Here is a 23,607-nt window from a genome sequence, read left to right as displayed (position 1 = left end):
AGACAGGACAGAGGACACAGACTGATGGTGAGGGTAAGAGAAGGTCAGACATTTGGGAGGCGGGGGAGTGTCCCATCTTGGAGGGTAAACTTGGTTTACCCTCAAGTCATGTCACCCAGCCAATACCGAACCCTGCAAACAGTTCACTTCACTGATTGGCCAAGACAGGCCCTACAGGACAGTGCTGGCAGTAGACGGCCATTGGCTGTTTATCCTGGCAGTGGCTGACAAGAGCAAAGGCAAACATGGTCAATGTAGTCTGACGTTTATGCTCTTCATTTCTCGATTCCAACATTTCCCTTGTGTTTAAGGAAAGAATCCCATGTGTAAACATACTCACCATGTTAGTCCTGCTTTATAATGTGATATGAAATGCATTTAAGCTTTAATATTTAGCACTTTTAGATTTCAGTGAGAAATTTCATTTATAAGAAACTTAAAAAATTCAACAGATAAGTAATGCTGACATCAGGCACTGCATTGAGACTCAGGCACAGGAGGGAGCAGCTGATTGGATTAATATGACTGGTGTTTTTTTACTGTTGTCAGTAAATTGCCTGCTTTTCTGTCTCATCTTCAGGCCACTCTGTGCAGTTTTTTCATATGATTTATAACACCTGGGTCTTCTTAGAAGTGTGCTTTGGTAACGACATCCCGCTGTGATGTTACAGCATCATCCTCATGTCAGCCTCTGCATCACTGAAGAAAGCTGCTGGTTGACTTTAGTTTAAGCAATTTTGTGTTACTTTTGCTTCTAGTGGTCCCTTCTGTTAAACTGTGGAGATGTCCTGTAATTTTACATTTGTACACCACCACAGAGGACTTTAAAAACAACCAGTCAATATGTCACTGGGGTGCAGATTGAATTAAATTCAAGGAGTTTATTAAATGTATTGCATTAACTGTTCAGAAATTAGGACCACTCGGACCACTCCCCCAAATCTGGACATGACCAAACACTGTTTCCTGCTTTGAGATGCTCTTCTAGGCGTTTACTGCAGCCACCTTCAGTTCTTGTGTCTTTGTGAGTCTTTGTGCATTCAGTTTTGTCTTCATGCATGCTATGTTGGGTTGAGATCAGGTGAATGGCTTGAAGAATATCACATTTCTTTGCCTTAAGAAGCTCTTAGGTTGCTTTTGCAGTATGCTTTGGGTTATCATCCATTTGCACTGTCAGATCAGTTTTGCAGCATTTAGCTGAATCTGAGCAGAGAGTATGGCCCTGTGCACATCACAGTTCATCCTGGTACTTCTATTTAAATCTAGTGCCTTGGTTCCACTGGCAGTTATGCATGCCGTAACATTGCCTCTGCCATTTTTCACAGATGATGTGGTATGTTTCAGGTCATGAGCTGTTTCTCTCCCTCTTCATACTTTTCCTTCCCATCATGCTGGTAAAAGTTAATCTTGTTTTCACCTGTACAAAGATTGTTTTTCCCAGAACTGTGCTGGGCTTTTTAAATGTTTTCGGACAAAGTCTAATCTGGCCTTAACAACCTTGCAGTAAACCCTCTTTATTTCCATTCATGAAGGCGTTTCTTGATTGTAGGCTTTGAAAGTGATATCCCCTCAAGAGCATTGACTTGGGTAAACTTTGCGAAGGAATTTTTGTTAACCAAGGAAATAATTCTGCAATCATCCACTTTAGCCGTCTTCTGGGATCTTCCAGGTCTCTGAATTTGCCAGTGCATGGCTTCTTTTTAAGCATGTTTTAGATTGTAGATCTGACGACTTCCTAAAGTTTTTGCTATCTCTCTGATTGGTTTATTTTGGTTTTTCAGCCTAATGATGGCCTCCTTTACTTGCAGTGATGTCTCTTTGGACCTCATAGTGAGAGTTCCAGTAAAAAACCACCAGATTGACGTTCAGCACTTCGAGTCAACTTCAGGTCTTTCATTTGCTTAGTTTATCATGGCACATTACAAGCGAACAGTTTTTCAGTGAATTGTCCAGTTACTTATGAACCACTGGTAATGGGAGGCAATGTATAAAAATACCTGTAAGTCTTAGAAGTGTATGAAATGCTTTTGTAAAACCCTTTGATATAAATCTAAAAGCCTGTATTTCAGTCACTGTGCTGAAGAAAGTTTTAATGTCCAAACATGTATGCACGTAACTCTATACATGATCATAATTGTTATGATGGTCTGAAAGTAAAGTCAAACTTAAACTGGTTGAAAAAAAAATAAGTTGTTTTGAAGTCTGTGAGCAAAATGAACTGAGTTTTCAGTTAGTAAACATCCCTAATCTGATCTAATATGGCTTCATTTTATAAATTATGGTTTGATTTATAGTACACTAAGTGATATTATAGGTTGGCGTTGTGTAGTTTCTGACTCATCATATAACGATGCGCTGTCCCTTGTTCCCCCTGTCTTGGAAAAAAAAATCCATAATATTAAAAAAACTGTTCTTTAATTGACTTTTCGTGGTCTTTTATTTAATATAAAGTCAGTCACTTTTTAATAAATTGTAAACTGTGCATTTCTAAACTGCTTTCAAGTTTAAAAAAGAAAATCAAAACAAACACAGAACACAACCTCCGTTCATAGACTTTGCTCTTTGACTTAAGTTCTTAACCACTTGACCTCTTCTTCTTTTTATGCCTGTTTAAAATTTATCCATACAGCCACAATTTGTCTCAATTCCCTTGCATTCCCCCCGGGCGTCACAGGGCAGCTGAAAAGTACTTTATCATAGGCCCCAGCAGTGCTAGCCTTGCAGAGAGAGGTGTGCGTAGGGGTGAAAGCAAATGAGTGTGCAGCCACGAGCCTTTTCAACAGTGATGTATAATATTCCAGTCTGCCTTCTTCATAAATAAGCCCACTGCCTCAGAGGGCACATGGGACAAGTAGGTCTTGGGGCATTAAGGCACAGATTTCAATTTTAGATTGAAATTTTTAGGTTATTGTGATGTAATTTATCATCCACTCTCTTTGCACAAGTGAAAAAGAGGCATCATGTAATGTGAGGCTGTAGTTTTATATTTGTGAAATGTGCTTATTATTTGCATGCATGACATTTAAATGAGAACATCTATATATCTTTTATATATCTTTTATCGTGTGTTTGAAGCTGCAGCCAGGAGATGGTTAGCTCCGGTCCACCAAGTAAAACCGCTGATTTTAATTGGCCAGTCTCAGTGAGCTGCTAACACAGAGCGAGGCAGCTATTTTACATCCGAAGTGCTGCAGTCACACAGCTGTACTACATAGTAAATGAAAATCACAATTTTATTATAACATAATACAAAAGCTAGCCTTGTATTTTATTATATTAGCTTGATCACTCCAGCCACTCTCATTACTCAGTTTAAAAGTTAAACTCTTAGACAATATTTAAATAATATCACAAGCTTCCAAGGGCACTGACATGTGTATCTTGTTTGCTTATGATATAACACGTGAATTAGTGAGGTAGAACAATTCTGGCAAGGTCATTTTAAGCTGAATAGCCTGTGGTTAAAGAGTTTACTGGACTGTGCAACAGGTTTGAGTATGGTGAGAAAATTCACATGAACTAAGTCTCCACCACAGCGTTTCACAAAATGACGAACTGTTGTTATAAGCTGTCACTAAAGCCCTCTCGCTGCTGATGTCATCCCAGTTTGTGGCTCCCCTGCCAGAGGACGGTGCTCGCTGCTCGCCTCAGCAGTCTGTGCTTTGCTGTCTCACGTTGAACTTAAACAAATGACACAGCAAAAATGCAGCAAAGTGTCATCCCTCATAATGTCTGCACACCGAAGGAAACAGCAGGCCATGAGGATCAAGGTCAGAGGTCAAGTGGAAATGTCACCCAATATCGTCATGCAGCAGAAGCGTGAGAGTTCGTAGTCCACCACGGTCCATTTTTGACATGCATCGGACGCTCCCTGGGGGCGGGTGCTAACACCTGTGCTTATACTGTACAGTGTGAGGATCAGCTGCCAAATTCCTGAGTGAGAGCCTGTCTAAAGAATGACATTCACTTCAGCTATGTCAAATCTTCAGTAATCTGCCACAGTTAAGCATGGACACGAATTATGCAGACATTTTCCCCACAGCAGCACTGCTCCTCAGTTTTGCCAGTAAAAGAGGTCATTAGTTGTCATAAAAGGTTAAAAGAAATTGCATTCACTATAAGAAAGTCATGGATACTGAATTTTTCATTCTGAACTCAGACTGTCTGATTGCAGACACGTTGTGCGTCTCACTTATTGCTAATACAGTGTAACTGAGATCTGTGAATGAATTTATGTCAAACACTACACTTTTCATCATTGTAAGTTTTTACTCCTCCTCCACTTCTGACTTATTTTATGTCAGCTTCCATCTCTGTTTTTTTATTTTTTAACCCTCTTCAGTGGCCATTCTGCTTTTCTGGACCACCTGTTCCTCTGTCGGCCATCACACACACAAATACACTTTCCCTGCTGTGTCAACCCCTAATCTCCTCTAGAGGATCCATCTGCCCACAGTCTTTAGCCATGCAGTACCCCACCTCTTATTTGCAAAAGTGTGTGTCTGTGTGTGTGTGGATACAACTCATATGACTGCCAGCGAGTGGGCACACATGCATGCAGTGGTGGGAGGGATAATGAACGGATATTTTGCTCCTTTATCTTCCTACTTGTCCACCTACAGCAACAGAGGGATTGTGTGTGTGTGTATGGGCACGACTCAGTGTAGCTTAAAAGTAGCTTCTGTTTCCGTCTCCAGGGGTGGGTGGTGGTGGGTGTAAAACAAAAAGTGCTCTGAGCTGCAGAGAAAATGACGACCACGGTGTGAGACAGAATAGAAGAAGGAAGAGAAATTACCCTGCAGCACAACCTCGAACTATACTGCTTCCCTCTCAAGACTCTGCATTAACTCTGCAGTATTCTGGGTGTCAGGAGAGGTTCTGACCTTGTCGTGCTGTCACGCTCAGTGTATTTGTGACACAGCAGTTGCACAGTCACACATTTACCATACTGTAATTTACCATATTTACCATACTGTAAGCATCATGCAGGCTAATTTTAATTGGCCTGTTTTATTTAGCTGATTGCACAGAGTGTACATCTAAAAGCACTGCAGTTAAACATGTAGCTAAAACCTGTTCTGTTTTGTACAATTACTACTAATCTTAGAGCTAATGAAGTTTCTGGAAATGGCACATTTGGCAGGATGAATTGTGAAATCCAGCTTGTCTTAAAAGGCATCTTGTATCTTTTACTGTAATAAATGTAATAAATCATTACTCAATACAGTTTTTAATTTTTTCTAGACTTGGATGAGTTCAGTTGATGCAAGACACAAACATTGTTCAGTCAGGGTCACTGCATTCAAAAGAACGCTGTTATTTCCATCTGCCATTTATAATTGGCCTGTAGTTGTGTATATCTGGAAAGTGGCAGCAAGACCGATACAGAACAGAAAAGGTATTTAATACTCAGGCATAGTGTGGAAAAAGGTGGGTTGCATAGTGGCTTGCAGTGGCACAGGCTAAAGCAGATTAAATGGTGTGTGTTTAATTATTTCATGTGTATACTTCAATGAGGATTTTAGACCTGAAAAATTTGATATCCGCATTTTTCATCACTCCTTAATATTTACTGTTTTGTCTCCAGATTACTTGCCTGCAGGACTTCTTCGGGGATGATGATGTCTTCATAGCGTGCGGACCAGAGAAGTTTCGCTATGCCCAAGACGACTTTGTGCTGGATCACAGTGGTAAGGCTTCCACAGCCTTTACAACTGGTAGGCCTGACTAACACTAACCAAACATATGTCTCTGTGTGTGTCTCTGTATTAGCATGACATTCTTAACCCATTATTTGTTCTCCTGCAGCTGCATGAAACACTCCTTCCTTTTGAAAAGTTGACATCAAGATATGCTGTGTGTTTTCCCGTGCAATGCCATATGTGATTTATTGTTGATTGGAATTTTGAACATGGAAAACATATCAAATGAGAAAATGTATAATTTTAAGAAATGTAATGTCAAATGTTTTCAACTGGGGAAAGATCTGGACTGCAGGGAGGCTGATTCAGCACCCGGACTCTTCTACTATGAAGCTATGCTGTTGTAATAAATTAGCATGCGTTTTAGCATTATCTTGCTTAAATATGCAAGACCATCCCTGAAAAAGACATCATCTGGATGGGAGTGTTTGTTCATCTAAAACCTGTATATGACTTTTAACTTGTTCAAGATACTAATTCCATAGACCAGCAGTCAGGCTTTTGAACTGAGTCCTGATAACAAGCCCGAGGATTTTGTTTGCCTTTAATCCAGAGGATGCAACATCCATGTTTTCAAAAAGAATTTCACATTTCAATTCATTGCACCACTAAAAAGTTTACCACTTTGTCCAAGTCCATTTTAAATGAGCTTTGGCTGCTTTTTCACTTTTTACTTCTCCAGCATCCGGAGCATTTTTTCATGAAAAAGTAAAATGTCTTAGTTTAAATATTTGGTATGTTTTCTATGTTCTGTTGTGAATAAAATATGGAGTTCAGAGATTTACAAATCATCACGTTCTGTTTTTTTTAATTTACATGTTATACAGCATCCCAGCTTTTGTCGAACTGGGTTTGTAGCTATATAATAAATTGAAAATGGTGTTGCATATTTTAAACACACATCCTTTTTGTCAAAAAGGGAAGAAGGTTTCATTCTTGTTTTTTATTTTATTTTATTTTAATTTTTGAATGGCATGTCAAGTCCATGTGTTTGTAAAAATCCCACTTTAATGTTCTGTACTGTATGTGTTGTACATAAGTTATGCACGTTTTGCATACTTCTGTATTTTATTATGCAGAAAGCTTTAGAGGACACTTACAGGATATGACCTGTATAATCAGCTTATGCATTCACTGTCATAGCTGCACATAACTTCAGCCAAGACTGAACAACCTCATGGGAAGAAGAGGAAGTTTAATTTAGTTGCAGTCCAAAATACTGACATCCTGTTTGATATTTGTGTTGTTTGGTCAGGTTGGCTTAACAACAGGGAGGCATATCCTGACACACTACACGTTAACTGATGGTGGTTTGCCTGTATGCAGTTATAGTTCAGAGCTTTTGTCCCACTTAGACTGCTGTGCTCCACTTGTAAGAATTAGGTCTTTGAAGGTACATAAAAAGGCACACTGCACTCTGCTGAGAGTACAGCAGATAGGTCCAGGACACACCCAATGACTGAGAAGAGGAAAGTGGGTAATCAGATGTAAGCAGGTTAGCTTTTAAGTCATGAAGCACAAATCAGTTTGGAAACTATATTTGTTGGTCCTGGAAAAAGATTTTGTTTAATATTTTATTTCATAGCTAGAACTGCTTTATTCATCCCGGTTCTGTATCTGCTGTTATACATTATGGGTCACACTGCACTCTGGATGATTTGAATGTATGTGTTGGACTGCAATAGAAATAGAGTGTACAAAATGATTATCTATTACTGCAGTCAGTTATGAAAGGCTTGTGTGTAGCAAGTACTGATATGCACAAATCTGTAATCCTGTGCAGTTTTTCATGAACCAACAAGTTCTGTCCTGCTTCACAGACTCCAGGGAGTATCATTAGTGATATGAATGCTGTGGTGACTTTAACTGCGTTGTTTTCCCAGAATGCAGAGTGCTAAAGTCGTCATACAGCCGCTCTGCTACTCCAAACCGGACGGCTAAAAGCCCTGGAGTTTCACGGCGCAGCAAGTCCCCCGGTGCAGGTAGGAGGCACGTGTTGCACAATCATTTTAAAAATAATAGTCTATAAAAATGTGTGGTGATTCCCACCTCATACGTCTGCAATCCAGGCAAAGTCAGTTCTTGCAAGTTATTACAGCACATAGTATGTATGAAAATATTTCACACGTTTAAAAAAAAATCCCATTCGACTAAAACCAACATAAGACTGTAACAGGTTAGGTAATGATTATTTAGCAGCTTAAATGTAAACTGTCCATAGTTTCTGAGCAGTTTGTGTGCTGTGTTGAGAGATGTTACATTAAGCTGAATGCTCTGCATTGTATTTTTTTCTGTTATGTAGCAAGGCGACCTGCCCACTTCTCCACCACACAGTCCCCAGTCAAGTCCCCAGGTGAGGCTTAACATGTTGTGCTGTGAAATCTGTTGTGATCATGTCTATGGTTATAAAATGATTTTTGTTAGTTTGACATTTTATATAACTAGCAGTGACCTCAAATCTGCTGTCCCAACATTTTCAGGGGTAATCTTCATATTTGTACAATAATATTTAACTTTTAAACCATTTTGATAACCATTTGGAGCTTTTACCGCAAAAGTGAAATGTCAAAGAGTCAAACACCTGATGTAGAATCTACCTGTTGAGTCGAAATTTATTAGAAAAAAGGTTGACCTTGATTCCCCCATAAATGATCCAGGATTATCCTCAGTGTTGCTGCTCACAACTGCTTCATGTTTTATTACTCTGTTATCATCAAGTCTTCTTTGGTTTGATTTTGAAAAAAACAAAACAAAAAATAAACCCCGACTGTAACTAAGGACTAAAGTGTTTTGTTGGCAGGTGAATAAACCCCAAGATCTGCTGTGGCACTGTAGGAAGCATATCAATTACCTAAAAATAAATGGATTAAAAAACACCAAAATACAACAGTCTGCAGATTTTTACTGAGACCTCAGGTAGGTTTGTTTTCTTTGTGGACAAGCTGTGTTCAGCTGACCTGTAGCTCTGGGGTTAGTTACATCATTAGTTACACTTTGCTAGTACCCCATTGGACCCTCTTTTGACTTCAGAGCTGCCTTAATTCTTTGTGGCATAGTTTCAATAAGTTGCTGGAAACATTCCTCAGAGATTTTACTCCAGATTGACATGATAGCATCACATGGTTGCTACAGACTTGTTGGCTGTACCTACATGATGCCAATCTCTTGTTCCACCACATTCCAAAGATGCTCTATTGAATTGAGACTGCGGAGGCCATCTGACTACAGTGACTTCATTGTTGTGTTCAGGAAAACAGATTGAGATGATCTGAGCGTTGAAACATGGTGCGTTATCCTGCTAGAATCAGTATACCCTTTGAAAGAAGAGTACATTGTGGTGATAAAGGGGTGGACATGATCAGCAACAATACTCAGGTATGCTGTGGCATTTAAACAATGCTCAGTTGGTTCTAAGGGACCCACAGTGTGCCAAGAAATTATCCCCCACACTATTACACAGCACCACAACTAGGGATGGGTATTGATAAGATTTTCACGATTCCGATTCCATTTTCGATTCTGTTTAACGATTCGATTCTTTTTAAAGAAGGAGAACACTAAGGTCGATTAGCTTAGAACTTTGTTTTATATCTTCTCTTTGAACAAGATAGAAATTTAGGAGTAACATGGCCTTACAAACCCAACAGTGAGATCTTAAGAGATCCACAGCCTACGGCTCTTCAATGGGGTGTCACAGGGTCCCCGGGAAAGAAAATTGTAAATGTAAAATAATAAAATAAATATTCTTCTGTAGCAATAACAAAGTATAACATAAATTATTCTGTAGCAATTACACAAGAATATCCAGTAATGTCCCTGCCTACAATTAAACACATTCACTTACCGAAAATTGGGGGCATCTGCTGTGGCAAATGGGTGCAAGCCTTTTTCCACAAACTTAGTCACTGCTCGGTGACATTCGTCTATCCTGGCCTGAAAGGAGATGCTACCGGTAGACTGCAGCGACAACTGCCAGCATCTGAGCCAGCCAGACTCTGTCTCTCTCATCATGGTCACCTAAATGCACAGTAATGGCAGGTTTTGTAATAAGGCAGATCGCGCTAACATAATATGCACTGTTAGTTGATTATTTACCTGCCGCATTAACGGGAGAGGACGTGCAAACGTTACCGCTGCTGCTGGGTTGAGATTCACGAGTCCGGAGCGGAATTAAAAACACGATATTCATTTAAGGTCATCGCGTGTTTTGTGAGCAAATGCTTTTGCATATTCGTAGTGTTTCCTCCCTTAAATGAAATATCTACTTTGCAAGTATTGCAAGTTGCCCTGTTGTCATCCGTTCTCGTAAAGTATGACCAAACTTTTGAGCGATTGAGCCGCTTAGGCGCCATGTTTCCTGCCAGGTAAATGACGCTCCGCAACGTGGTGACGTCATTCGGGGCGACTGGAATCGATAAGGGAATCGTTTGCAAAAATGGCAAACAATTCCAAGGAATTGAAACAGTGGGAACCGGTTCTCAACAAGAACCGGTTTTCGATACCCATCCCTAACCACAACCGTGATCTATTTATACAGGTCAGGATCCATCACTGCATCCAAATGTTACAGCGGAAATAAAGATTCATCAGACCAGGCAACGTTTTTCCAACCTTTTATTGTCCAATTTTGGTGAGCCTGAGTGAATTGTAGCTTCACTTTCCTGTTCTTAGCTGACAGGCGTGACACCCTGTATAATTCTGAATTACACAATCTGAATAATTACTGATTTAAAGCTTCACCTTTACTCTATTCTTAAAATTGTCTAGTCTTAGCATCACCCCATACTTGACATTTAAATATGTTTTAATTTTACCTGTGAATGATGGTTAATGATAAAATAATCATTAGCATGCTAACCATAGCATATGAATGGGGAGCCAAATCTAATATGACAACACATTTACAACCAAATACAAAGACTGCAGTTATGTTGGGAAAAAATCAAACTGAAAATTCAAACTAGGAAGCAAACACAACATTTTCTAAACATAACAGACTCGACTGTTTTAGCTACTATTAGCTACTTTAGCTTGCTAAAACCAAGTCTATGAAATAAAGCTTAAATAAAGTTTTTCTTAACATTAAATCTTCCACTAATTGATCCTCTAGTGTTAAATGAAAATCAGAGTCAAAAATAGGAACACTGGTTTGTGTTTCTTTCCATTTTTAGCACTGTTAGCTGCTTCCTCTGTAGCTCCTCAGATCTCAGATCAGTTTATTTAAACAAGACACATTTCTGTACTTTGACCCTCTTTCTCTTCCTTGCTCTTCTGAGGCCAATGAGATGCAATGAACTGTACCCAACTACCTTTTAGAGAGCCAGCTGCTGCAGAGTGATTTAAAGCCATGAACTGATAACACCATGTCTGCACAGAAAGCTAAACATGAGTAGCACATTAGCACAGAAACAGGACCTGTTGGGCATTATTTTGCATCTCTTGACTGCTAGAAATGAACAACTGAAGAATGCTTCTGAAAGGAAACAGTTCTCATCTATGATAATTCAATTATAATCTAATTGAATAGCTGCTCACTGTACATCACATGCCTCTTGATCCATAGCAGATGAGATGCTGAGAAAATAACTTAAATAATGTTGAAATCTACAGGCTAATGTCATGTTGTGTAAACTGCCTTCTGAGGCATTGATTTTGAAGTACCTTTAGGAAGAAACACTTTGAGTTTATAATTAAATTAAAAAGTTAAACTCTGAAATGTGAGTGCAAAGATGCAGCCTGTAGGCAGTGTGAAATGATTTTCCTCAGCTCGGCTGGGTTTATGCAGATGAATGACTGTGAGTTAAAGTTTGACGCATTATGGCTCTGTATTTGTGCCAGCAGCCGATAGAGAGCGAAGCAGAAATAGACTGTTCTTGAGAGAATGAATCACTCAAACAATAGAGGATTTCGTCCCTGCTGTGTGCTCTTGTTTTAAAGAGTGATAAAATATATGCAAACGTGTGAAATCTAATGATAATTTTCAGGCAAATTTACAAAAATCTGACTTTTATGATCAATCAATACATTTTTTAATGTATTGTGTCTACATAAACCAAAGTGATCAGTAATAGGGGCATCAGCCTAGACTGCAATCTGCAATTCTGCAATCATTCAGCCTCGTTACCTGTAGTGAGAGTGATTTCACTTATTTTTGTTTGATTTGTGCTCATGTAGAGGTTTGAGTGAAAGAATAATGTTAATTTTGTAGGTACTAAAAGTGTAGAGGAGTCTCAAAATGACCACACACCTCCCCCTCATGGGGAGAATCTGCAACCTGCTAAAAAAGAACTTGCGAATTTGTGAGTGAGTCACATGGAGAGCTATTTGACGATTCACTTTACTACTGCTAGTGTGATACAGTTTGCATTGGATAACCACGGGTTATCTTTTAGCACTGGTATCACTGGCAGTTTTAACACATCTCAAAAGTATGTATTGCTGCAAACATGTTTATTAAGTCACTGCCTGACTTATTGATGGATTCTCCTCAAAACTGTTCATTACTCCTAAACTACAACTACTACGCTCTGAATGATGAACTCATAATCCCACTGACTCTTGCCCTTTCTTCTCTCTGCACAGTAAATGGTATTTCAACCCACAAGTCCACCAAGTCCTCTACTCCATCCCCTACCAGCCCTCGAACCACCCCCAGTTTTAAGGTAAGACTGTGTATCCAATGCATTTTATACAGTAACAAGACACCCACAGCTTGCTGCTGCACCAGAACCCACAAAATCTCAGCGATTCTCTTTATACAGTGTACTGTATATATATGCATGGGCTCACACTGACAGTCACTCGAGGCACAAAAGAATTTCCTAAACACTGACAGACTTTGTTAAAGTTTAGTTCATAATGCTGCAGAATTTCAGGGCGTGTGTCACATTTGCGTTGACACTGACTCCTTCACTTTGTCCTAGTTGAGACCAAACAAGCGCCTTGAGTAAAACTGTCTAGATAAGATACAGATAAGCACAAAGTCAAAACAGTTTTAAAGGTAAAGAAATGTTTACATCCAGTATATAATTTTATATATTTTTACAGCACTAACTCAAAATGTTGGTGATGCCTTGTAAAATGTAAATAATGCTAAAACACAAACCTCATAAACCCATATTACCATTAAAATAATAAAAAATTAGGTCACTTTAAATCTCAAAAAGAGTTGGGATAAGCCCTCTTCTTCTAACAGCAGGCATAAACATCTGTGATCTGAGGAGACCAGCTGCTGGACTTTTAGGAGAGGAATGTTTCCTTACAGGATTCTAGCTGCTCGACAGTCCTCGGTCATCTTTGTTTTATTTTTTTCATTTCATGATGCACTAATTTTGAATTCATGAAAGGTCTGGACTGCACAGGCCAGTTCAAACCTGGGCTCTTCTATTATGAAGCCATGTTGTTGTAATAGATGACATTTTCTTGCTGAAAATTTTAAGCCCTTCCCTGGAAAAGACATTGGATGGAAACATAACAACTTAACAAGCTGTTAATTCCATAGGCACTCAAGCAACAAATGAAGACTTTTGAGTTGAGCACTGATAAAAAACTGTTTGGCCCCTGTCCTCTTTAGTCCAGAGGACAAAGTGTTCATGTTTTCCAGTGAACTTCAGATTTTGATTCACCTGACCTCCAGTCCATTTTACATAAACTTTAGCCCAGAGAAGACAGCAGTGTTTCTGAATCATATTCAAATATGGTGTCTCCTTTGCATAATAGAGCTTTGTGTTTGTGGATGGCACGGTGAACAGTTTCTCAGATGCTTTTTTCATTACCAGTCATGTGACTTACAGTACCTGTGCCAGTTAACCTAATTAGTTACATAATGTTGCTTCCAGCCTTTTGTCGCCTCTGATCGAACTTTTTTCCAGACATGTTTATGCCATCAATTTCAAAATGAGTCACTATTTTTCGTGAAATAGCAAAAAGTCTTAGTTTTTTTGCTTTCTTTGTTCTATTGAAAATACGATATCAATTTATGGGATTTTAAAATGATTGCATTCTGCTTTTATTTACATTTTACCTAAAAATATTTTAAATCTCTATATTCCAGCTGCATTTGCTAACATATAGCCTTCTTTCCTGCATTTTGCTGGCTCACTGGTACCCGTTAACCAGTGGATTAGCTTGAATACACTGATTTCAGTGTAGCTCTGCCTCCTCAGAGACTTTAAATCCAAATTAGTGCTGCTAGTGGTGTTATTGCAAAGATAGGGATAAGGCAAGGATGCACAACCTACATACCCTGAAATAGAATAAATCAGCGTCAAATGAATTTATCAAGCCACTGACTGTCAGTCATGTTGTATGACTCGCAGGCTATGTCGTAGCTCCCTGATGTGTTTTCGCTAGATTTTAAGATAATAATCTGCTTTATTGATGGATTCTCCTGTAAGCTCTGTGTTAGTCCCAGACTGTCATTTCTGAATGATCCAGCCAGCTGGCTAACCTCCTCCACCTTTGCGCAGTTCCTCTGTGAGCCCAGAGTTATCCATCCACATTAGTTTGGCACCACTAAGACAGTCAGATAAAGTCATTTATCAAAGTAAAAAGCTTTTTTATGTATCTACCTATAAAAGGGACCTTGAAGCTGTCCCACCTTCAATTTTGCTTCAGAGGGCTACCTAAAAATAGATCCTCACTGTAACGTAATGCACATGATGGCTCAGTGCGGTATTTAAGCACTGCTGTGCATGATGGGGACTGAACTTTTTCTGATCTTTAGTGCTGGTGGCATGCGTTTATTGCTGACATTTCAGAAACGTAGACCTAAGCTGCTGAAATGACACTCTTAACAAATGAATGATTCATTTAAGTGGTCAAACTCAGACATCTGAAATCGTCTACATCTGAAAGAATATGAAAATAAATATGTCTCCTTTTATTGTAATCAAAGTCACTAACAAGCCAGTAATAGATCAGCAGCGTTTTAATGATGATCATTATGTTTTGTCGACACTGTTTTTTATTTTGCTGCCAGTTTGAGTATTGATGAGGCCGAGCTCTTATCTCTGTTGTTGCACAGATCCCTCCGTCACATCACCACTCTTCCCCAAATATAAATGGCTCGTTGAACAATCATCAGGAGCAAACCAATCAGCTGAGTCCAGAAGGTATGATCAGAGTAATTTTACACAGAGACTCTGCTGCTTAACTCAGTCTGACACCTGCTGGAGTTGCAACTACTAGAGTTTAGATTAGAAAATGAATCAGTTACACTTATAGACTATTTGAAGCCAGTAATTTAGAATGATTAAAATTTAACCCGGCGACACACTAAAGCAATCTTCCTTTAATTTTCCTAGATGACAACAAAACTCTGTTTTTGTGAGTACACAAAGCCTTAAACAGAAAGTCTGGGTTAAATAAAGAAAACTGATAACCACTAGCATGATATCTGTTACCTTTGACTTGGATTTTAGTTTTTTTCAAGCCAGCTAAGGCAAAGAAAGCCTGGCTATGCTGCTAGATTTCAGCTTAGTTTTGTGTAACTTTAAGACTTGCTTGTTTATAACCTTTGTCTCTCCTCGGCAGTTAATGGGAACCAGCACTCGCATGCCTCAAGCATCTGTGAAAAATACAAGATTGGCAAAGTCATCGGAGATGGCAACTTTGCTGTGGTCAAAGATTGTGTGGAGAGGTAAGTGAAACCCGTTCGATCAGACTGGAAATGTTGGCAGTAATCTGCAGTGAACGCACAGCAGTGTCCCTCCTCCCCGTGTGCAGCTTATTGAAGTATGTGTCACATTATGGTTAGCCTTTTTAATCTCAGTCAACACACAGACAGGGAGGTGGAGGTGACAAAGAGGGGCCTGTTGAGTGTGTGTGTGTGTGTGTGTGTGCGTGTGTGTGTGTGTGTGTGCGCAAGATGATGTCTTGCACCTTCCTAGAAAATACTTATGGGAACACACTGTAAACAAACAGTTTAGATTCTCAGTTTCTTACCAAAATGCAGTGTATATGTCATTGAATAAACATTTGCACAGCTACTTTTTTGGAATCACACACACACACACACAAAAACTTATTTGCAAACTGAGACAATAGATCTACCAAATGACCCCAAAGACATTCACTGTTGGCTCTGGCTACACTCATGTTGGGTGTGATCTCATTAGCAAAAGCCAGGGTCGTTAAGCCGGCCTGCGCCTGCACGGTTTCACAGCTCACACTCTGCATAACAAAGTTTATTTGCTACATCTAGAATTCCTCCCTTGTAACGATGTGACGCAGCGCTCCTGCAAAACCATAACCGAGCATCTCCGGCGAGCACTCCATTTAAATTACAGACGCTGCTGTAGTTTCGCTGCTGCGTTCAGTGTTATCCCCTAATTGCACTGTTTCTGTTCAGGTCCACGGGGAAAGAGTTTGCCCTGAAGATTATCGACAAGACAAAGTGCAGCGGAAAGGTTTCACTTCTGTTCCTCTCTGCCTCCTCCTTTTATTCCTCCCTTTGCATGTGTCACTTTCAGTCAGACGTAAGCAGGGATCATATGTTGGTGCACAGCATGGTCACACCTGTGTGCCTCTGATGCTCAAAGCTCAATTAGGTGATATTGTTTATTCACACCCTTGTTCGCATTACCCTCATACTTTCACACACTTACACAATGACACACCAGGATTCGCTCACGTTTAACGCACAACTCAGATCTTTTATTATTAGCACAACAACTGAGTGTAGACACCGGGGCGATTGCCAACTCTGAGTGTGTGTGTGTGTGTGTGTGTGTGTGTGTGTGTGTGTGTGTGTGTGTGTGTGTGTGTGTGTGTGTGTGTGTGTGTGTGTGTTTCCTAGGAGCACCTCATAGAAAATGAAGTCGCTGTGCTCCGGAAGGTGAAACATCCCAACATCATCATGTTGATCGAGGAGGTGGACACTCCCTCTGAACTATACCTGGTTATGGAGCTGGTGAAGGTGCAGTAGAGGCTGAGGGGGGAGTGGGTGGCTGAGGGGGGAGGGGTCATTTCTCGTTTTGCTGTGTAAAACACAGTTTTCATATTTTCGCAGGGAGGCGATTTATTTGACGCCATCACCTCCTCAGCCAAATACACAGAGAGAGACGCCAGTATCATGGTGTACAACCTCGCCGGAGCGCTGAAGTACCTACACAGCTTGAACATCGTCCACAGAGACATTAAACCAGAGAATCTACTGGTATGCATTTACAAACATGCTGTATTTTGGGGTGGGTCTTACAACAAATCCAGATCCTCTGTGGGCTTTAAATGAGTATTTCATTCTAGGTTTTTGAGTACCCAGATGGCACCAAATCACTGAAACTTGGAGACTTTGGCCTAGCTACAGTAGTCGAGGGCCCCTTGTATACTGTATGTGGCACTCCTACATATGTGGCTCCAGAAATCATCGCTGAGTCAGGGTAAGCTGGACGCTTTGACGCAATATGCTTTAGTATTGTGCTGTTGTAATCAGCTGACTGGAGATTAAAAAGAAAACGGTATTTTATACCAGTGTACAATACAGCAAGACAAACTACGCATATAGTGCATGGCAGCAGGCATGTTTATGTGGTAATATGTACTGTTGTATCATTACAGCAGATTAGAAACTTTCATTTGTCAAATGTCAAAATGTTTTTTCTGTATTTTTATGTCCAGAAAGAGTTTGCTTTAAACGATTTAGTCTTTTTCTGGCTCTGTTCTTACCCTCATTTCACAGTTATGGCCTGAAGGTGGATATCTGGGCCGCAGGTGTCATCACCTACATCCTCCTGTGTGGATTCCCTCCTTTTAGAAGGTACTCGGTTCACATAGTTCAGTAAACAAACATGCAGAGGGACGTGGTTTTCAGTTTTAAACGTAGATTTTATATCACAGGTGGATAACAGGTGATGCCATATATTGCTACCCTACTTTTTTGCCTAGATTTAATGAGCGAGGATGCTGTTCAAGTTCATTTGGTGTCAATATATCAATGACAAGCTAGCCATGCCCTAAAACATGCTTTACTTTGTATTTACTTTTTATATGACACCCCAGCTTATTAAACTGAGATAGTGCAGTATTAAAATAGAAAGTGGAACTAGAGATTGAGTCTATAAATTAAATAGGTCATAACCAGGCCAGAAGTCAGATTTTTCTATCTTCTTATTTTTCCACCCACAGGAGTCACCCCCTGCTGGCCATTAAAACGAGTGCAGGTTAACTTTGCAGTCCTGAAGGCTATGCCAATCATTAATATACAGTCTATGACTTTGAGCAAAAAATTCAATCTTTTCTAAATTGTCAGCAGAAATTCAGCCACGTTGTCAGTTTGACTTTCATCACTGTCAGTTTGCTACATCTGTACGCTGTCGCTGATATTAGTCACTGTGTTAAGGATTGTGTAATTTGATTTGCGTTAATGTGACCCGTATGTCATCTCTAGCATTTCATGTTTATGGCTGTAGCCACAAATTGAAACTCAAAATGAAAGGATTTTATTCTGCAAAGTACAATACAGATGGTTCAGTTTAGATGTATGTCACGTTTGCTGAGTAATGCATTATAAATTCTGAGTTGTTTTTCTGAGTGTGTGTTTCTCCTTCAATATAGTGAGAATAACCAGCAAGAGGACTTATTTGACCAAATCCTTCGAGGGCGACTGGACTTTCCCAGTCCTTACTGGGACAACATCACTGACTCGGCTAAGGTCAGGACCACTGATTTACACAATCCATATTTATTCATTAGATGACATTACTCTGGAGGGTTACGCTACCCATTCTGTTGTTTAATCCTTACCCTTCTCTGTGCATTGGCTGCAAAAAGTCTGAAACAAGCCTCCAGTTATTTTAGTTGAAGTATACAAGAGTAGAGACTCCTGTAATAGCTGCTTTCTGCTGAAGGACGCAGAAACCCCCTCAATTCTCTAAGTTAATGTCAAGTATTAAGGTGGCAGCCGGCACTCAGCGTGCAAGACCTAACTGCTAATTAAACACGCTTGTGTTACAGTGGCTTTGTCGCTGTAGACATGAGCACAGTTATTGATGCCACACCATGAGGCAGCCTGGCGTAATGGAGCTGTAGACCTAAGAGAGTACGATTTCTCTGGAAACAATATATGCATACGCAACTTCGTGAGTGCACAAATGGTCATTATTTATCTTTTAAAAAGCGGTTCTTTTAGGAAAATGTTTACAGTTTATTCCAATCCAGAAACCAGCTTTGCCAGGAATATACATTTCCAGTTTTTTGTTCAGATAATATTTATTTATTTATTTTCCTCCCAATAAAGCAGGTAAAACAGATAAACTGCTCCAGAAACAAATAGCATAAAGCTGTCAGTTATCACCATGCTTGGTTAGCATGGTGTATCCATAAATTGTATAAATGCAAGAGACAGATACAAAGATATGCTAATAGTACATAAAATCCTGTAATTTACTTTTTGCACAGTATTTTAGTACAATTACCAGTACTCTAAGCAATATTAGTTATCAAATAATGACAGAAAAATACTCAAAAGGCTACTAGCAAGAAGCTAACTAGCAGTCATCTAGGGGCAGCTGCCAACCCTTACTAACACTTAATTTTAAGATTTAAAAGTGTTTAAATCAGTGAGTAATATCAAGCACAGTTACTATGAAGGGGTAAAATAACTAGAGTGACCAAAACTGCTCTTTGCAACATGCTGTAATCATGTTTCTGTTTGCTGTGAAGTTGCATATTTTGACATAGGAGTTTATGGAGATCGGTTCACTTTTTGAGCATCAAGGAGCTGTAGTTTATATTTGTTCCACACTTTAATTTTCAATTTAACTCAAAGCCCACTTGATTAGTTCAAGCATACACCCACCTGATTCTGTGTATTGGTATTTATCAGATGGACTGAAATGCAACTATATATATGGATGATTTTGGCCTGCGGGTAGTGTTACCAACTCCTCAGTAAGGAAAATCGCTATTGGCTGTCCTAAAAGTCGCTAGAAGTTGCTAAATGACGCCATCGCCTAATTTGCATAATTGGTCATGCTAATGTAATTGTAACCTATGTTGTAGGCGAGAAAAATAACATTGTGGAAGCGACATAAAGTGGGTAAAAAACGTCCTAAATGCATTTAGAATTTATTTAGAACTACAAATTAAATTTCTTTCAGCAATTATTGTTTTTTTTAATGTCACAATTCCAACCCTGCTCCTTTATCCGGGCTTGGACCGGAAAAAAGTGACCCGAAATAGGCACTCTGGTGGAGTTACTTTGTGTGTGTGTGTGTGTGTTTATAAGTAGTTTTAAACCTTGTGATCCTCAAAACAACATAACAGTAAAAGAAGAACTGACTGCGTTACAGTCATGTGCGATTCATTTGTAGTTTGGACGCATAGGCGCGAATGTCTCCTGCCCTGATAGCAGCTGGGGGAGGACTATCCTCCGCCCGTGAGCGCTTTGGCACGGGCGAGGTGCCCACGGCAGCACCCGCTGTTTGTTGAGAAGAGCGATACGCGCTTTCACGTCAAAAAGTCGTCATAAATAATTTTCCAATAACACCAGAAACAGTTGCCAGATTTGTTGCTAGTCGCTTTTTAGAAAAAAAGTGGCTAAGGGGGTCTGAAAAATCGCTAAACATAGCGACAAAGTTGCTAAGTTGGCAACACTGCCCACGGGTTTGCTAGAACATCTTCATCAGTCACATATCAATTTGGCACTTATTTCTTGTTACACTGCCACCTGGTGGCCAACCCCCCCCCCCCCCCGAAAAGACTTTAAGTCTAAAGGAAATTTATCTTTAATGCTGAACTAATCTAGTATTGTGAAATGTTGCAGGAGCTGATTGGAAAGATGCTGCAGGTCAACGCTGAGGCTCGATACACAGCACAAGATGTTCTCTTACATCCATGGGTCACGGTACTCTAACACTATCTGTATGAACACAGCCCGAGACTGTGGTTATTTGTTTCTGTGTGGATTTCAATATAGTGTGTTTGTGTGTGCCAAGGATGATGCAATCATGGAGAATAACATGAAGATGGAGGTGACAGGTAAACTGAGGACGCACTTTAACACCGCGCCAAAGCACAGCACCACCACAGCCGGGGTGTCAGTCATCATGGTAAGCACCTGGAATGAGACATGATTTGTTACATATTTCTGGAATATTTCTAAACAACATTTTGGGGTTTTTTTTCAATCCTGTAACTGTAATGAGATTACCTTTCAATGATCTCCTAAATCTAAATGTGCAACACTGATGTCTTGGTGTGGGTTTAGTTGTAAGTGACCCGGAGCCTGCAGTGGGATGAACATGTCAGGCCCTTTTCCAAGCATTTACTGCGTGATTGTGAATGTTTGACCCAAATACACAAGATTGCGCTCCTAACTAAACTAAGGTTTAGTTGACCACTGGGCCAAGAATTTCTGATCTCGTGTTCATCCAGGAACAGACGCGGATGAAACCATAAGTCTTAAGACTTCAGAGACAGAAAAACACAATTTATTCCCGTAGTATGGGCAGCTCTTCATCTTGTCTCTTTCAAGCCTCATTTACATCATTTCCTGTTGTACAGTTTGACTTCCTCTCCTCATCAGGTCACACCACCCATCAGCTGAGCACAGTCTCTTCAGTCTGTCTAAAGTGAAAGCAGGATGGTGGGGGTGGGAGGAAGGAGAAGCTGTCTTTGATTAGAAATTTGATTTGGCATTCCTCTTCAAGCCTCATTCTGTTGTAAATCTCATTTGACAGTTTGAGGTGTAATTGCGGGCCCTGGCCTCGGCTCCTCCTCCTCCTCTTCCTCCTCCTCTCCACGCTCTTCCTCCACCCTCATCCTCACCCCTCCCTCACACCTGACCCAGGACCACAGGGGACGCCCGGAGCTGAGAGCTGGGTACACACTTCTTACCACCGCCCCTCTTAACTCCTGTCATCCTCTCCAGCTATCGCCCTTCCGCTCACACTCTTCCTCCATCTACAACAACTCCCATCCCCACCCCCCAGTGTCCCTCCTCACCCTCCCTTCTCACCCTCCCTTTCCCTTCCTTCCTGCTTCATTCTCCGGCCCCCTGTTCCACTTCTTGGGCTGCCAGCTGCAGTGACTGGTCTCACTAACAGTGTGTCCTGGATTTAACCCCCTGAATCTTTGCACATGTGTCATTCTGCTCCTTTTATTCACATTCAGCTCCTTTTGTGCTGATGTAATATGATTGAAAAGAAAATGTTGGTTTTTCTTGTTTTTTTTTGGGGGGGGGGGGGGGGGGGGGGTGTTGGATCATGCTGTCACTGAGGTTTTTAATAGCATGTTTACACTGCTAGCGCAATGCAGTTTGCCTCCTTCTCTGTATTTATTATGTCAGTCATCATATTTGTCTTAAAGTCAACTTTCTGTAACTGCTGATCTAATAAATCAAGGATTGGCTGCTTAGTAGTCATTTCCATTTTTGATAGTCTGGCGCCACCTTGAGGAAAAGCTTTGGAAGTGTGCCGGCACAAAGTCGTACTTGCAGAGAAGGATCCAAAGTGTCTTTATTGCTTGGATGTAAGACTCCATTTGCGCATTTTAAAGAAATAGGGCCAGATTGTTCTGTGATGTCTTTGTTGTCTACAAATCCAACCAGAGAGCTTTTTAAAAACACCCAGTGATGTCTTATTAAATGGACGAGCACTTCTTTTAGCAAAGCTGCCTCAGAGAGGGACAATGATGCATTTGTTTAAAAGAAAAAAGGAATATTAACATTTTGTTTCATCACGGTAACTAATTATAGCATCCATGTTTATAATAACACAAGTGTAGAATACGTTTGGTCCAATTGAATAACTCTTCAATAGTTATGTAGTTGTGTATCATATGGTCCCAGCCACATTACTGACCTCATGCAAATGAACCTAATTAGTTCTAAAAAGTTCCTCTAGCTGTTTCTGTTTAGTAGCACTTACTTCTCCAGCCTTTTGTTACTCCAGTCGCAACTGTTTTCAGACACGTTGCTGGAATAAAATTCAAAATGGACAAATATTTTTCACGGAACGAGCAAAGTGTCTCAGTTTAAACATTTTTGTGTTTTCATATGAGATTTATATGATTCCATTATAATTTATGTTTTACATACCAACCCAACTTTTGGGGAATTGGGGTCATACAATATGCGCTGCTCTCTACAAGTGTTTTTCCTATTTCAATGTAGAGCGGTTGTAGTTTTAGAGCGGTGTGGAGCTTCCGTCACGTTGTATGTGAAGGGGCGTTTTATGCAAGCAGATGTCTTTTTGAAATAATCCACCGTATCCGCCATAAAAAAAACCCCAAACAAACAATAACAAAACTCACCTGCAAACTATATCCATCGTTTATATACAGTCTCTGTATGTACTCTTATTAAACTGCCTAATGGTGTTTTTATTAATCCGAACACTTAACTTCCAGCAATGCCTTTAGCCAAACGATTGACCGTTTATTTTCTCCAAAGGATTTAGTTTTATATTTTGTTCAGTTTCATTTGTTTGTCCAGATTATTAACTAAAAATCAAGCTATTTAATAATCATCATTTATTAACTCTTCTGTCACAATTTATCTATTAGAACTTCCTGCTCAGAAAACTGTGCTCAGTTCTTTAACTTCCACATTTCACTCTGAGGTATGTGAACCGCTGGATGGGAGTCAGTGATCTCTCACCCAGCAGCAGACCTTTGCCAAATAGACAACAGTTTATTGTTTGAGTGATTTCACTGGGATTTGTTGACAATGATAATAATTTTAAAAAATCTAGAGTGATTACCAGGCTTTTCCTTTAAAACGAAATCCACATTTAAATCCCACTCAGTCCTCTGATTGTTATGCAGCACTCGCTGACACTAACCCTTTTACAGAAGGTTTCACAGTTTGTTCCAAGTCAGTCCTCTGAAGGAGCCTTTTGGTTTGGAGTAGTTTGACTTGAAACGCCACAGCAGCACTGAGCTGGAACAACTGTCCACCGGCTGT

General features: G+C 40.0%; 1 protein-coding gene across 6 annotated transcripts in view; it reads left to right on the top strand.

Moving 5' to 3' along the window:
- The window catches only part of dclk2a (doublecortin-like kinase 2a), a 45,416-nt gene that overhangs the window by 18,241 nt on the left and 3,568 nt on the right, over window positions 1-23,607 (top strand). For 4 of the 6 annotated variants that reach the window (XR_010094056.1, XM_063476079.1, XM_063476082.1 and 1 more), the window contains exons 3-16: window positions 5,588-5,717; window positions 7,586-7,684; window positions 8,005-8,055; window positions 12,285-12,364; window positions 14,728-14,815; window positions 15,237-15,342; window positions 16,054-16,111; window positions 16,501-16,620; window positions 16,714-16,860; window positions 16,950-17,083; window positions 17,383-17,460; window positions 18,258-18,354; window positions 20,467-20,547; window positions 20,639-20,752. Coding sequence is in view for 5 of the 6 variants with exons in the window: in XM_063476079.1 (XP_063332149.1) it covers window positions 5,588-5,717; window positions 7,586-7,684; window positions 8,005-8,055; window positions 12,285-12,364; window positions 14,728-14,815; window positions 15,237-15,342; window positions 16,054-16,111; window positions 16,501-16,620; window positions 16,714-16,860; window positions 16,950-17,083; window positions 17,383-17,460; window positions 18,258-18,354; window positions 20,467-20,547; window positions 20,639-20,752 (1,383 nt within the window). In the remaining variant the exon portion in view is untranslated. Of the gene's footprint in view, window positions 1-5,587; window positions 5,718-7,585; window positions 7,685-8,004; window positions 8,056-12,284; window positions 12,365-14,727; window positions 14,816-15,236; window positions 15,343-16,053; window positions 16,112-16,500; window positions 16,621-16,713; window positions 16,861-16,949; window positions 17,084-17,382; window positions 17,461-18,257; window positions 18,355-20,466; window positions 20,548-20,638; window positions 20,753-21,382; window positions 21,508-23,607 lie in introns of those variants that run through there. The other 2 variants (XM_063476084.1, XM_063476080.1) reach the window with 2 other exon arrangements.

The sequence above is a fragment of the Pelmatolapia mariae genome, linkage group LG6 (genome assembly GCF_036321145.2).
Source record: "Pelmatolapia mariae isolate MD_Pm_ZW linkage group LG6, Pm_UMD_F_2, whole genome shotgun sequence".
In the NCBI taxonomy this organism is placed as follows: domain Eukaryota; kingdom Metazoa; phylum Chordata; class Actinopteri; order Cichliformes; family Cichlidae; genus Pelmatolapia; species Pelmatolapia mariae.
Note: the sequence above shows the minus strand (reverse complement) of the source record. Positions and strands in the feature narration are given on the sequence as shown.